The sequence below is a fragment of the Oreochromis aureus genome, linkage group 7 (assembly GCF_013358895.1).
Source record: "Oreochromis aureus strain Israel breed Guangdong linkage group 7, ZZ_aureus, whole genome shotgun sequence".
Classification (NCBI taxonomy): Eukaryota; Metazoa; Chordata; class Actinopteri; order Cichliformes; family Cichlidae; genus Oreochromis; species Oreochromis aureus.
The window spans coordinates 4784844-4801148 of NC_052948.1; the positions used below are offsets into that span (position 1 = coordinate 4784844).

Genomic DNA, 16305 nt, shown 5'->3' on the forward strand with positions numbered 1-16305 from the left:
TAGAAAGTGTCAAGTGTGACTTCTTATAAATTGACATAACCTTGGGTCCTTCAAAATGTTGATTGACAAGATGGGGAAATCTCTTTCAGTAGCTCAATCCGAGATAAAACCTGTAAGTCATCAGCTCTATCGTGATTACGCAGTTGTTCCAGCGGCTGCAGGAAAAACAACATCCTCAAGCTTCCGTCTTTGTTAAGTGTCATCAGGTGATTTGATGTGATTAGGTTACTCCTCCACAAAGATGAGAACAGCGATGGAAGTGCATGATCATGGCTGTTTGCTTGCTTGGCAGTAAGCTCAGGATGACGTGGGTTGTCATGCATCCTGTATTTTCTTTTTTTCTTTTTTTTTAATAATGCATCCTGTGTTTTTCAAACTGCTCAGTTTAGGTCTCATAATAAAGGAAATTTTCATTGAGAACATCATCTTCCATTTGTTTTTGCAGAATAGTAACCACAGCAACCTTGTATTATTTAGATGCACAGTGTCCGCACCTTGTCCAAGTGTACAAATCACTTCATTTAAGTTGCTCCACTCTAAATTATTGGCTTTTTGGCCACTATTTTTAAATTAAAGAAACTAAAGGAGTAATGAACTTGCTCAAAAATAAACATGTTTGCTTTTAGGAGGAAAAAACTATGTTTAGATATTTACCAAGTAAACTAAATTTGCATTTGGACTTGTGACATAAATTAGTTGCCCCTGTTTGCTTTAGTTGTTTTTACACAGTCTGCCATAGCCGTGCTTGCGTGTGAGAGTGCACCATGTGTGAGCCTTTAAATATCAGCCAGCCCTTCTAACAGCTGTGCCCTCTGGTTGACGTAATGCTGCTGCAGTAAAACTTTGAGTAAATCTCTCCGGTTGTCCTCAGATGTCACGACAAGTGTGTGAGGTGTCAACTTGTCAAACCTAAAAATACACCGCAGCATCAACTGAGCATGTGCAAAGCCAAAAACAGCCAATCACATCCTAATGAATTTTAGGGATAGGGCTGTGAATGTCTGTGCATTTCGCCACATGAGAAACATTTTGTGGGAGTTTCAAATGACAATAAATGTAATAATAAAGAGCCATAATTAACAACTTTCCCCTGGTCTTTAATAAAAACAGTTTTACAATTACGTACTAGTATCAAATATATTTTTTCTATTATTTACAGTCTGCCAAACCTGGAGTCTGAAGGGGATGAAAGGTAAGCGTTGCAAGAGGAAAGCTAAAATCATCGTGTATTTTTAGTAAGGCCTTAAAGTGCTCGGACAGACTGTGCTGGATACTGTGTGAACTATTTTCACTGAGAAAGTTTGACTGAGCTGTCGCTCAGGAACAATAGTGTACAGTATAAATCAGGATTATAAATAGAGCTCTGTTGACAGTTCAGAATTGTCACTGGTTTAGCTAACACATATGGAAGCCTTATCATAGCACACTGGGACTGATTGTTTCTATTTGTGACTCAGCTTTCCTTTCACTGCTTTCTCACTCTGGACCTACATGCACGCACAATGAGGCTTCCATATTTCAAGTATTTGTGTCATGTTTACTTTTGAAAGCTGGTGTTTTGTCATTAGCTGATGCCTCTGTTTCTGCTGACTGAACATGGAATTCTTTGCTTTGTGTGTGTCTAATGATAGCATGATGTTTTATGGGTAGGAGGGCAAGAAGCAAAGACCTGAGGCAACACAGATCTCATCTTTGTTTAAATAGGAATAATCTAGTTTGGCCCCAGTGACTGGAAACAGATTCAGTTGCATTAAAATAGTACAACTTACTGCCCAGTGAAGTTATTAAGGCAATTTAAAAGTAATTTAAAGCTCATAACACTAATAAAAAGCTATTTTACCTGTGACCAGCAAAGCCATTCAGCTGCTGAAAAATACCTACCACCCACACCGTCTCTACTTTCTGAGCAGGTCGCTTACCAATCAGAAGGTTGGTAGTTTGATTAGGTCTGAACACAAGTACACACAGACCTCATTTTACAGTAACAGCATCTAACAGTGAGAAACAAAATGAATAAGCTACCAGTGGATGGCCACACACATCCATACATACGCAGACCTAGTGCTGACGTACTAATCTCAGGCGGAGGAATCAGATCCTCAGAGAACTGCAGGCACCACAATCCAAACGGGGTGATGCTGATTTCCAGTTCAGCAAATTACAGGAAGAGAAATTGAGAGGGTGTGGGCGTTATTTTAGGAAGCATCAGATCACCGCTAATGATAGACTTGCTCATGTAGGGGAGTGGTTGGCCTGTTTGTGTTGGGGCGGCAGTGACATGATTGCCATAGTGAGGGAAGAGTACGCGGGTTAGTGAGTGTGTTTGGTTTTTGTTCATCATTACGGGAATGTGGTGGAGTCAACAGACTGTTTATTTCAGGGGAAACAATGCTTGGTTAATTATTTAGGCGTGTCTCTAATGAGTGCTGTGTGTTTGGTATTTTCTCCGCAGTCCCACAGACAAAGATGCAGCAGGTGACGGAGACATCAGGTGAGTGTGGTCGCCATGGAGATGCATCACCAATAACAGCAGAGCCATTAGAGATGTACTTGTGGGTGGTTATCTATAAGGCCACTAAAGATAATCAAGAACTAGCTATTTCCACTGCTTATATACTTGCCCCAGACCCTCGGTTACATATTGACTCCACAAATACGGAAGGTCGTTAATGATCCCAGAGGTTAAATAGATTTTTAACCTTCACCCGTGTGTGAAACTATACACTCAATAAGAAATAAAATGTAAACATAGAGAGACTGTTGTGTTTGTTTGACCCTGCTTTAAGTCTGCTTGTGTCGTAAATCTCCGGTAGGAAGAGAGGCCCTGTGGCCTACGCCTCCCAGAAGGCCTGGCTGCTGAACGCCACAGTGGTGGAGAACATCACTTTTGAGATGCCCATGATAAAATCAAGGTAAGACTTCATACTTATAATGCACTGTTTAAAAAAACAATGGTATGATGAGTATATCTGATGACTCAAGCTTTCCAGTGGATGCCGCTGTTGGTTGAGGGGCTGCACGCCACAGCATCTTATGTTTGGTATAGTTGGATCTTCACACCAGCAATTTTTATACCCAGTTTTTGTCACAGGATAGGGAGCGTGCCAAGCAGACAATGGACCCAGAATGCTAGACTCAGATGGAAATAAACTCAAAATCTCAGCTTTTATTTTGCTGGCAATAAGGTGAAGAAAACAAAAGCAAACACAGTAACAGAGCAGGGTAGGAACTGAGGGATGGAGGCTCATGCAACACGAGAGAGGACCCGACAAAGAACAGAGGGAGACACGGACGACATATACACAGGAGGAGATTAGGGCAGAGTGGACACACCTGGGAACACAGCTAAACAGAATCTCAGGCAAACAGAAGAAGCAAAACTGAACCTGACGCACACAAAACAAGAAGACAAGGACTATCAAAATAAAAAAGAAAGTGACAGAGCCCAGGACTTTGACTTATAATTTGACAAGACAGGGAAACCAGACAACCACTGAGACAGAGGACAGTCAGACCAGACAGACAATGACTTCGTAGAGGAGGTATGAAACACAGAGAAAAGACTAGGACAGACTGGACACGGAGGGGAACTAATACAGTCAAGCAAGACACTAGAAGCAGGGGTACTAACAAGAACTATACTCGAGACTAAATAATTTAGAACATAAACATAAATAAACTCTTAAATCCAAAAGAAAAAATTATGAGTCCAAAATAAAAACCCAGGACCATGACAGTTTTCTGTTACGTATAGACACAACACTACTTACTAACACTACTGCCTGCCTGGAGTTTGGTGCCTTTTTTTGCTTGAACAATTCGTAGGTCATTATTAAGTAGTTCAATGCCCACAGATAAACTTTGAATAACCTTTAAAGACCTGGAGAATTATTGCTCAAGACCACTTTAAAGAATTATTATAAAGTCTGGCACCTGCAAAGAAATGAAGAGCTGCACAGACTTTTGCAGCGTTGTGGTTTTCAGACTCTTGTCTAGATGATTTTTTTCTTTGTTTTCTTTTTTGTGCAGAACATGTCATACCATAAGTAACCAGTGTATGAGCCCTACTGAAATTCAAATTGTTGTCACTGTGCTGTTGTGACACCTGTGATCACAACAACGTTAAAAATAACATCCAGAGTTGTTCATTATAACAAGGGGATCTTCTCTCAGTCAAGTCGAGCAGTTTAGCCAAATTAGAGCCAACAGCTGTTCTGCTCCCTCCAGCCACTGTAGTAAATTGGATGTGAATATTCAATAGTTCAGTTATGAACTCTTCAAATAAGCAGTCTTGACACTGAAACACCTCAAGCCAGGGTATTTTGTTGCTGAAGGTGTGTGGTTCTTTGCGCCTCTTGTGTTGCGATGCAGCGTGTCTCCAGTTTCGCTCGCTGTTGAAAACGCCTGTGGAGGGACAGTCTAGATACACGCATTTTCTTAACACACATGCCGCTTTCATCCACACAACAAATGGTATTTCTCAAAGGTCGAATGCATTTATGGCATCGTCTTGGGTCTCTGCGGCTCTAATGGACTGTTTTTGATAAAACAGGTTTAATGGACTACTGTGCTTTGTTGCTGTGGAGATGTTCAATAAAACAGAGTCTCCAGTCTCGCTCTATCGCCGCTGTCCTGCTGCGCTGTCTGTTTTATCCAGCAAAATCTAGATTACCACTGGGCTGCAGCAGGTCTTTCCATGAATTTCCAAGCTGTTTAATCAAAGCTGTTGTAACCTGCTTATGTTTGTGCAACAGTTGGTTCAAGTAATACAGTTCCTCCAAAGCTCTGCTCCAGTTCTCTGGCTATTAGCAAATGCCAGAGAAACATAAACAGAACACTTTATCACCTACCTACCTAATATATAAGTTTGTATAATCACTATGCAGAGAGTACGTATTTCTCCACCCTGACATAGACCCCAAACACTAAACTCGGTGTTTTATTCAACATTGTGCTGCAAAAGATTAGAAAAGAGTTGAATTCCTGCATTTGGAAAAAGCCAGCAATTTGGCCCTGTGTATCCACAAATATAAACAATGAGCTAATCTGTTTTGTTTTTAATTTAAAAAGCAGACACCTACGCATCTCCTTTAATAATATTACCTTAAAAAGACTATGGAAGAAGTCTCTGCATTAACTAAACTTCCCAGAGATATTAGAACAGAGTTTTTTGGTATTTTCTGGACAATGACAACATTTTTAGGTCATAACCTTGTTGCTTCAGTAGTTGAGTGACTGACAAACTGTCATGTCAAACTATGTGTGGCTTACGTTTTACACTATGTGAGTTATCTTAAATAGACAGTAAAGAAATTCTGGTATCGCCTCTTTAGTCTTTGTCTCTGTGGTGTTGAAGCATTTCTGATCGAACCCTTTAGGGTAAAACCTTTCAAGATGAACCAGAGAAGCTGCTATTTTCAGTTTCCTCCACTCTCTTTCACAGACTGTGTTATGCATACATAACGCGGTCCCATGGGTTACATGTATGTGAATGTGAATGAATGACCCACGAGATAATAATGAGCAGGGCTGTAGTTTCCCTCTGGCTGGTATTAGCAGCTGCTCTCTGCCCTCATCTGTATTCTGTCTCTGTTTTTGCCCGGCAGATACAAAGCTGTCATCGAGGCCTGCTCGCTTCAGCCTGACATTGACATTCTTCCACAGGGGGACCAGACAGAGATCGGGGAACGGGTCAGTATCACAGTAACATTTATGAGTTTTCCCTACTTTATTCTGAACGTCTGGCTGTAGCTCCCACTGTGGCTCACTATATTGCAGAATCATTTGTCATTGTTACTGTGCAGCAAGATTTTCATGTTTGCGTATCAGGAAACTAGACTGAACCTGTTCATCTAGATTGCTGTCTTGTTGGATTTCTTTATGGACCAGTAATGCAGGAAATAAACCCTAGTCTCCTTTGCTGCTCTAAGGAAAAGAGTCGCACGTATTTCTTTATATTGTTAATTCATCTTTGTGTTGAAGCCTTCGTGATATAACATTTTACTGTCCTCCGATGCAGGGCATCATCCTATCAGGAGGACAGAAACAGCGAATCAGCGTGGCCAGAGCCTTGTACCAGCAGACCAACGTTGTCTTTCTGGTGAGACTGCACACAGACATAACTGAACAGATAAAAGGGATGGCTTCTCAGCCTGCACCTGTGATTTATCAGTATTCAATGAGAAGCTGTTTCTGAAGCGCTACCTGACGGTGCTTGTGATTCTCTTTCTGATGCCTTCCTGTGTGACATAAATAGCAACACTCTAAGAAGCCCAGAGCAGAAGGTTTAAAAAACATGAAATCCATCTCAAAATCTCTTCAATTAATCCTTTAAATATTAAAAAAGGGGAAAAAAGAGGAAAGACAGTCACACCACAATTTCTCTTATAAGTGGAAGAAACAGGAGAAACAGCCCATTCACACCTAATTCAATGACTTTCTGTGTGCTCACATTCTGTTGGATGACTGGGAGAAATGTAGTGTTCAGTATCTTGTTCAAGGACACTTTGACCTTTTAGCTTGTAGAGAACTTACCTGATACCCTGAGCCACAGCCACCCATTTTTGTTTTGCAATGCAATTTCATGATGATCATCATTTACTCAATCAGTTACTTGACTAATTGTCACACCTTTAAAAATGAATGTTTGTCATATACAGCTAGAAAGACTTTAACAGTGCCTAGATTGCTGCCGAGGAGTCACCAGTGAAGTCACTATACTAATCCTCACAGAGCTAATGAACCGAATTAGACAGATTTTTGATTTTTTTATTTTTTATTTTTTTTATTATTTTTATTTTAAATGTTGTAGTGTAACACATCCTACACTTCACAATGCCCACAATACCCAAGATATGGAGTTAAAAAGACAAGACACTGAGTTTAGGGCATCTTCTTAGTATAATACACAGAATATGTCTCTGTTTGATTCTTTGTCTGCCAACTCCTCCTACATGGTGAGGAGCTGAGTACACTAAGCACACAGGTACATCTTAGGCCTGAAGGTTCTCATCTACATCATATATATTATGAAATCATCATGTTGCCTTGCAGTGGGCTGAAATCACCCATTTTTAGTATGTATGCATCTATAACACCTTGTGATCACATCCTTACAGTTACACCTAATTTATATTCACAAAACTTCCATTTGCATGATATATCACGGTGCCATCAGGTTACTTGGCAACCAGCTAACAACAGCCTAAAATAAGCTGATGTCTGTTTTGTTTTTTTCTGTATCTGCCTACAACACCTTATGAAAGCATTCTGTCATTTTCATTTCATTACATAATAACTTCTCACTTTTACTCAAAAACTTAATTATATATTATATAACTATGACATCATCATGTGGCCTAGCAACAACTTAACAATGGGCATATATGTCATGTTTTCAGGAGATTTATTGTTTTGTTTTCTTCTGAACTTCTCAACATATGTAGGATGATCCATTTTCTGCTTTGGACATCCACCTGAGTGACCATCTGATGCAGGATGGCATCCTGAAGCTCCTGAGAGAAGAGAAGAGGACCGTGGTGCTGGTCACACACAAACTGCAGTATTTACCACATGCAGATTGGGTAAGAACTGCTTAATAGTTGATAAGACTGTCCGTCTGGGATGGCTGGTACATAATGCACGATAAAGACATTTTATTGTCTCATTTATGATGCACTTTATCTCTCAAAGATCCCAAAGCAAATAGAGATTGATTGCAAGTCTCAGCTAAATACAGATCATGTTTTTTCTATCTGCTTTTGTGTGTGTGGTTATTATTAGATTATTGCCATGAAAGATGGCACCATCCAGACTGAGGGGACTCTGAAGGACATCCAAAACTCTGAACCTGAACTCTTTGAGCAATGGAAAACCCTCATGAACAGACAGGATCAGGAGTTTGAGAAGGTGATTAATGACTGCAAAAGCAAAGTGTTAACTTTTAATCAGCGCCAAGAATCTTTAATTTGTGTAATTTGAACACTTTCTTTTTTAGGTCCAGGTGACACAGACACTCTGTCTGGAATAAAAGTTAGATTTCCTGGGTGTTTTTAGTATGCTGAAATAAATTTAATGTTTACCTCTCCTTCAGGAAACTGTGGCAGAGAGTATGACAGACCTAGAGAGAAAAAACCTGCGGAGGGCCATGTATTCAAGAGAGGCCGCCAGGACTGAAGAGGATGAGGAAGGTGAGAGGACACAGGAAACAGTCACGATGACAGCAGCTGGAATGAGTATGTGCATGACTGCTGTGGGTGCTTCTCAGCCTGATTAAATGCTTATGTTTCCCTTAATGATAGATGCAGGATGACAATTCCCCTGCTCCTGCTGAGAGCTTAAGCTTATTCAGCTTATTTTAATGTTAAGATCTTTTTTAATGTCTGCAGTTATTTGACTGACTCATAGTTCCCTGTATTTGATTCCTTCCCGTCTCTGCAGTGCAAACATTGCAGGGATATTGAGTGCTCTTATCTTGGTTTGGTCTTTTTGTCTTTTCGCTCCTCTTTTGACCTTTTCAGCAACTGGATACGTCGCCATGTTATTTCCCACCGCCTCCTGCTGTGATTAACCATTGAATCTGATCCTTTATCTGTGTGTCTGCTGTTAATTGAACACCTGCAGTTGAAAAGCGCTAAGGTGCACTGGCTGTACTCTTTATCTTTGTTCTGTGTTGTCTCCCGTGTGCTGGTGGCACCCTGGGGTGGACTTGTGCGATGGCTCCAGCTACCCTCATGTTCGATCGAGCAGGTGTGGCCAGAAAGCATGGTTTGAAAAAAAAAAGCTGAAACAGAAAAAGATGTTTGTGGCATTGTAGTGCTGCTAGCTAATGGCAGATGTGTTTGCTTCTCTATTTTAGAATCTCATCATCCATTTCCTTGCTCTTTCCCCCTCCCACACATTTGTCTCTCCTGCTCTTGAAGGCTTACTTAGTGTGAGCATGACAGTAGTTGGGAGTAGAAGTTGTTTCTTTAGGCCTGCCACTCATTATTTCCCTGTCTTTTCCTCCCTTTTTCTCTTGCTTCCTCTCCACCTCCAGCTTGTCTGAGCCTCTCAGTCGCCCACGTGTAGCCTCATGCTCCAAAGCTTGCTACTTGATGTAATGTGATATATTTAAATCCGAGGTGGGAAAAAGGTTGGAGGTCGTTACATTATCTCTTCAGCCCCGAGTCAGTGTGTTGTTGTCGCGCTGGTGCTCCTGAAAAACCTGCCATTCATGGGAATGAGCATCTGCTTGTCTTTGTGGAGTGTAGCTTCTGTAGCCTCTAGCACACTTTCTCCTCTCCTTTGGACCTCTGTCTATTATTTCTTCACTTCTCTCCTTTCCTGTGCTAGTCGTGGATTGTCAGACTGGCAAGGGAGGAGAAATGTTGAGCAATATGTCAGAAAAGGAAAGAGGAAAGAGAGAAAAAGTGAAGGTAATGAAATATTTGAGAAGAAGGGTGGAAGGAGAGAAAGAAATGTCATGAGCGTCTGAGCTGTGAGTTGTAGCAGAGCAGGGCGTTTTTAGACAGAAATAAGCAAATTTACATAAGGTAAAAAAAACTGTGACAATGGAAGCTAAAATAAAGTCCTTGCAAAACAGATAACTCGGCCTAATTACATCTCACAACCGACCAAAAACAAAACCTTTAACACTGCACTTCATCTCTGTTTCAACCCCAGAGGAATCTGTGGAGAGTGAAGATGATGACAACCTGTCGCAGGTAATGCGCCAGAGAGCTACCATCCCCTGGCGCTCCTGCGGCACCTACCTGTCCTCTGCTGGGCTCCTCCTGCTCAGCCTGCTCCTCCTGTCGCAGCTCCTCAAACACTCCCTCATGGTGGCCATTGACTACTGGCTGGCCCATTGGACGTCACATGTCATCGCAGCCAAGAAAGACGCCTCCGCTCACAACTGTACCATCGTACAGGTGAGAGGATGGACCGCTCAGCTTTTGATTGAGACACTTAGCTCTTTGTTTCTGCTTCTCTTGGGATATTTTAGAGCCATAAAGTATTTTCTGCTTCATTCGCACTGCCTTTTTTAAAATTATTTGAGCATTAATACAATCAGTGGGTCATTTTTTTAAAGACCCGTCTAGTGGGATGAAAACAAAGGGCACCAATTTAAATTACTCACTTTGTGCCGTTTCACCTAAAATGTGCTCAGTTAGACAATTTGAAAAGTTATGAAGTCAAAACATTTGACTCATAATCCAAACATGCTTTTCTGTAAGAGTTAAATATCAGCTAATGTTTTATAAAGAAAATCAATAATTGTTAAGCTTAAAAAAAAGACAGACTGCATTAGATGCAAATAGTTTATTTAAAACAGAAATTGATTGTAGGCCAGCGTGAATTACATAATATTCTCACTAATTCTCAGCTGAGTTGAGCTGACCTACAACACAAACGCAGGCACTGCCAAGTCCAGACCAACACCAACACACCCTGAAGAGACTGCAGCTCGGCCTCATCTGAATATTAAAGCTGAACTAATGTATTTATAGAAGTCAGTGTCCAAATGGAAAATGTTCGAGTTAAAGCATGTATGAGGTCTGATGTGAATGCCAGCTGCAGTGCTGTAATTTATGAAGAAGTTTAAACTCTCAGTTAGTGAGTCATAAATCTGAGTGGGTAAAAGCTGCCCTTCGGTCCTCACCAGGTGACTGTAGAATGATTTCGCACCTATAAAGCATTTCCTACACCCTTTTTCTACTTACTACTTGATTCTTTTAGTTACCGCTTAACCAAAATGATCAGTAGCCTTCACACACTAACTGTACATAAAAAAGCACACGTAGTAAGCAGAGGAAGAGTTAACCTGCATCATCCACATTCAAGAAGTCACACGGGCTGTTAACAAATTATTGTGTTTCAGGACCAGTAAAACAACACTGTCATCAGTAGTTGCTGTATATGTATATTTGTGTGCGTGCGTGTCTGTGTTATGTGTGCATGTGTGAAATGCCAGCTCACATTTCACAGGGTCACGTGAAGGCCGTCGACGGACTCGGCTCAGGGCTGCATAAAAGGCACCGTGTCCTGCTGAAGATAAACAGCAGCCGTCTGTCTCTTTCTCTCACACACAAACATCCACTGGATGTCCAGCTAAGCGCAGATAATAAATTGTCACTTGAATGCTGAGCACATCTTGTTTGGCTGAACTTCAGTGCGTCGTTGCCAGCTTTATCTAATCTATGCTGTGCTACAGACTAATCCACGAGGGGACTCTCAGAAGTCCTGTTCTGACAAACGCACACTCGGCCACTTCACATAAATGCCACACTGCTTCTGTCCTTCTAGAGAGGGGAAATAATTGAGCAATGAGAGGATTAGACAGTGGAAATGCTTCATGTCACAAGTGGCAACTGGACTGAGTGATGAGCAGCTAAAGGGACTTTTTTTCCGGTGATATATTTTTCTCTTCTTTTAGAGGTCCTACCTGCAACTTTTTCACTGTATATAAAAATAAGCATCAGCTAACATTAATAGCTGAGACTGTAATGAGTTCATCTAAAATCCCAATTATATATTCTGAGATGTGCTGATGACATCAAATTTAAAAAATGACCTTTTTTTCTCCTTAAAATAGTAAATCTTATCATTTTATATGTTTTCTATGTTCTAATGTGGATAAGTGTGGCTTTGTGATATTTGCATTTCACAGAATTATGTTTTTAATTACATTTTGCACACCTTCCCAGCTTTTTTGGAATTATTTATTTTTAAAGACCCATCCACCAGTTTGAGGTGCCAGACTTGCATTTGGATTATGCTTCCTGGCTTTTGTTTAAATTTAGATCCCTGTGACTCAGCGGGGAGAGCAGGTTATGTACAAATCACAGATTTTAGCCAAGTGAAGCGTGCTGTGCTGCAGCTGTTTCACTCATGCAGCATAATCATCAGTTCAGTTTGCTTTGTGATCAGCTGACTTACGAGATCTAATCAATCAGGACTGCATGGAAACCATTATAACCATAAAATTCTCACTATTACGCCCTGAAGCTTGTCTTTATATGTTTGCTGTCATTTAGATTTAAATGTTTGGTGCTAGAGCTTTTATCTCTTGGCCACTGCTCCTTCAGAGGACAGAGTGCTGCCCCTTAACTCTGTCATTAGTAAATGGTTAGGATTTTGATATTAGCTCTATTTTTATAAAATAAATAAATACTATTTTAAAAAAGGGTTTGTGCCAGACTGCTGGCATAACTGTTTGAATGTTTAAGCTTGCATAAATGGCAGTGGCTAATATTATAAATTGCATTTTTTTAAGCTCACACAACCTTAGTGATTAATACACAAAATACAGTTAGCAATTTGGCTATTTCTTTAGCGAACTGTGTGAAATTGATGAAATTTTAATTAGTGATATGTGAGAGTGAAAATGTATTATGATTAAAAATTATCACATAAAATAAAAGAGGATAGAAAATTTGGAGCCAGGGTGAAGAGAATAATTAGATTAGAAGGAAAAGGAAGAAGAAAATAGTTCCCCAGCCCTCTTTATTTCTCTTTTTCTGTTCAAGCTTAGCTTGGAAACTCTCACTGGCTTTTGTCCTGGACAGCTGATTTTTAACCAGCCTCGATGCTTAATTGTGTTTATAATTACAACAAAGTAAGTAGGACGACAGACTCTTCTTTCTCAAACAACACATATAGCGTTGTGCTCATGCCTTTTGTAACCCCCTCTGTGTGTGTGTGTTATAGGACTGTGGTTTCAGCCACTCCTGGTATCTGTCTGTGTTCAGTGTGCTCTGCTGCCTGGGCATCGTCCTCTGTCTCGCCACCTCTGTGGCTGTGGAGTGGACCGGTCTCAAAGCGGCCAAAGAGCTCCACCACAACCTGCTCAACAAGATCATCCTGGCCCCCATGAGGTGTGACGCTCAGTGCGTTCGCGTGTTTGTCTGTGTGCACGTGCGTGTGTGTGCATGCCTTATGATGTGTGAAAACGGGCAGAGACAGAGAAAGATGTGTGGTTGCTGATGATATAAGAGAAAACACAGTTAAAAGGTTTTTTGCCTCATTACTCTGAGCACCATCTGCTTTCCTCATGCAAACCCAGGAGACATCAGCTGCCTCAAGACACACTGAAAAGCACTGTATATACACATAAAGAAGCTGCATTAACATGCTGTGCAGAATTCACATGAAAGAATGTAAACTCAAGATTCAAGATCTTGTATTTGCCACATGCATAGTTTTACAAGTACAACACATAGTGAAATGTGTCCTGATACGCTCCTCAACTGTGCAAAAAGAGAGAGAAAACATTATATACAGTAAGTAAACACATACAAAGAGGACATTATGTGCAGTAACTGAGCCAGACAAATCTGGAAAAAATCAATTTCCATCTCTAAGTCAACGTTTCGGATTATCAGCTCAAAATCTGGTATGTTGATTTTTTAATTTACTAAATGAAGCTTCTGAAAATAACTCAAATATGAGAAAATAACATAAATTTTTGAGTTTTAACATGTCAATTTATTTTTTTTCAGTGGCAGAAGCATCCACACTGTTTCTGAGCAGAAAAATATTGAATCTTATTTTATTTTATTGTATAATTCTGATCCTTGAAATTAACTTTATGACATTAAATCAGTCATGTCAAGGCACTTTACGTTTTAAGGTTCAGACTTAACAAGATGATAGAAAGGATCCCCTGCGAGCAAGGTCCCATATCAGAGGAAGAGACCCCAGGTGGTTGGGGGTGAGAGGAAAGAGGAGGGAGAATGCCCACAGGTGAAAACACAAAGTTAATGACATGCAGTAGAAGCACAGAACTGCATGGAGAGTGGAAAAGAGCCAAATGGAGAATGCTCAGTGCATCATGGGAAGTCCCTCAGCAGCCTGAGCCTATAACAACATAACAAATGGTTAAGAGTCACCTGATCCAGGCCTGCATATAAGCTTTATCAAAAAGAAAAGCTTTAAGCCTAATATTAAAAATACAGACACCTCGAAGGGAGCCAAGTGCACTATTTGGGATAATATGATACTTTAAGGTCTTTAAGATATGATGGAGCTCAGGTCTTCGTATGTGATGACAAGGATTTTAAATTCAATTATGGATTTAACAGGGAGCTACTGAAGACAAGCTAATCTCTTTCTAGTCCCTGTTAGAGCTCCAGCGGAAGCATTTTTGATAAGCCGGCGGTATTTCAGAGCGTAATCTGGTCATTTTGATGATAAAGTACAGGGGATTTTACTCTCTTTCTTCTCTTCAGGCTCTTTGAGACCACTCCTCTCGGCAGCATCCTAAACAGATTTTCCACCGACACCAACACTATCGACCAGCACATTCCCACCACCCTCGAGTGCCTCTCCCGCTCCACCTTGCTATGCGTCTCTGCTTTGGGTGTCATCTCCTACGTCACACCCGTTTTCCTCATTGCCCTTCTGCCGCTGGCTGTCACCTGCTACTTTATTCAGAAATACTTCCGGATGGCTTCCAGGTGATTCTGACGGGACAGTTGGAGGGAAGTCACAGACACATTGCTATATAGCGAGAGTTTTTTTTTTGGTGGAAGAAAATAAATATTCAGAATGAAATTCATTGGATTTATCATTTGGATACAAAAATCTAATATCTGAAATATGGTTTACCTGATATTTCCCCGTTTGTTGTCTCTGCCATGTTCTGGTCAGGGACCTGCAGCAGTTGGAGGACAGCACACAACTCCCTTTACTCTCCCACTTCTCTGAGACAGTTGAAGGTCTCACCACTATACGAGCCCTCAGGTAACACATGCTTACATCCTCGGTGAAAATGGGAACTTTTAAAAAGCCATAGCTGAGGTTAAAAACACAATATTTTTCAGAACGCTGTAGGCTACTTGCGTGCAAACAGGGACACACAAAAGCTTCAGCATTTACGATTGGACTAGAGTGGACTGTTGGTTAGGTAATTATGTACTGTAGAAGTGAAAATTCCAAAAGCTTATTTCAGATATTTGGCTGACATCAAACACTCAGTGACAAAGGAGCCAGAAGTGCAAACATTTGAAGTTGTTTTCAGATTCTTGAGATCTTTGCACATTTGGAAAGGCAGCGTTTATTGAAATATCATTACGTGTGTGGCATTTTCCTGAACCTGAAAATGTCAAAAGAAATTTCAGCCTTAAATACCAAACAGGCAAAGCCATTAGTTTTATTTCTGTCACTAAAATGTCATTATATTCCTAAAAGATAAAGAGCAATAAGAAATAGCATACGCTGCTTTTCTTAGATGTAGATGTAACGCAGTCCGTGATACAGTGAAATAACGTATGAATGAAACCCTCTCTGTTGGCAGGTATGAGCCCAGGTTCAGACAGAGGTTACTACAGTTCACCGATGCCAACAACATCGCCTCTCTCTTCCTCACAGCAGCCAACCGTTGGCTGGAGGTCCGCATGGTAATGATCCGTCTGCTGCGCCCTTCTTTAAAATTCACATCAGTTCTGCTTCACTGTTTGTCAGATATCTGCTTCACATTTATGTTGATGTTGCTGGGTAACTGCTCCCTCTGTTGGGATCTCTGAAACACTGAATTTTTCATTCTCGTATTAGCTTGAAATGCTGTCTACATGTCATGTTTTATGTATTGACCGTGCTGCTCACAGTTCATTCGGCTCCTCGTGTTTCACAGCAGCAGAAAACCTTGAAATGTTGATGAATGCAAACAAGAACACGCCCCCACCGCCCCCACTGTCATGTCTGTTAACAATAAACCAATCTACAATAACGGATCTCTTTAAGCGTTATTTACCTTCTTCAGTTATTAAGTGAAGCGTTAACTTCTCGCTGTGATGTTGACTTTGTCTGTCTCTGCAGGAGTACATCGGAGCCTGTGTGGTGTTGGTGGCGGCTGTAGCCTCCATCACCAATTCGCTCTACGACCAGCTGTCCCCCGGGCTGGTGGGGCTCGGTCTGACATACGCACTCATGGTGAGAGTGTGTGTGTGTGTGTGTGTTTAACTGTTTAGCTGTTAAGGTATTTACAGGTTTAAGCTCAATGTTGCAAAATGCTCCCGCGGCACTAGTAGTATAAAGAACACCTTCATTACTTGACCAATGTGTTTAATTTGTAGTTAATTTATTTTAAAAAAGGATGGAGAAAATTGTCTTTTGTAACAATTTCTTTCCTTTGTTTCTACTGATTCTTACATGTTTTAGTGCAGACAGATAAAAATAACTTTTACAGTCACAGTAAAAAGAAAATGTATCATTTCTCAAGTTCATATCAGTGAAAAGAAATCAGATCCTTACCAGGTTTTAAAATTGAGTAAATACAACCTGAGATGAACAAAAACACATGACATACCGCACCATAATAATTAA

At 40.7% G+C, this 16305-nt stretch overlaps 1 protein-coding gene across 1 annotated transcript in view; it reads left to right on the top strand.

The window, feature by feature from the left end:
- The window catches only part of abcc8 (ATP-binding cassette, sub-family C (CFTR/MRP), member 8), a 58546-nt gene that overhangs the window by 34219 nt on the left and 8022 nt on the right, over positions 1 to 16305 (top strand). The window contains exons 18-31 of the mRNA XM_039614416.1: positions 1160 to 1192; positions 2453 to 2491; positions 2814 to 2912; positions 5607 to 5691; positions 6020 to 6100; positions 7446 to 7583; positions 7783 to 7908; positions 8093 to 8189; positions 9664 to 9911; positions 12691 to 12857; positions 14211 to 14438; positions 14632 to 14724; positions 15278 to 15380; positions 15799 to 15912. Coding sequence (XP_039470350.1) covers positions 1160 to 1192; positions 2453 to 2491; positions 2814 to 2912; positions 5607 to 5691; positions 6020 to 6100; positions 7446 to 7583; positions 7783 to 7908; positions 8093 to 8189; positions 9664 to 9911; positions 12691 to 12857; positions 14211 to 14438; positions 14632 to 14724; positions 15278 to 15380; positions 15799 to 15912 — 1651 coding nt within the window. The remainder of the gene's footprint in view (positions 1 to 1159; positions 1193 to 2452; positions 2492 to 2813; positions 2913 to 5606; positions 5692 to 6019; positions 6101 to 7445; positions 7584 to 7782; positions 7909 to 8092; positions 8190 to 9663; positions 9912 to 12690; positions 12858 to 14210; positions 14439 to 14631; positions 14725 to 15277; positions 15381 to 15798; positions 15913 to 16305) is intronic.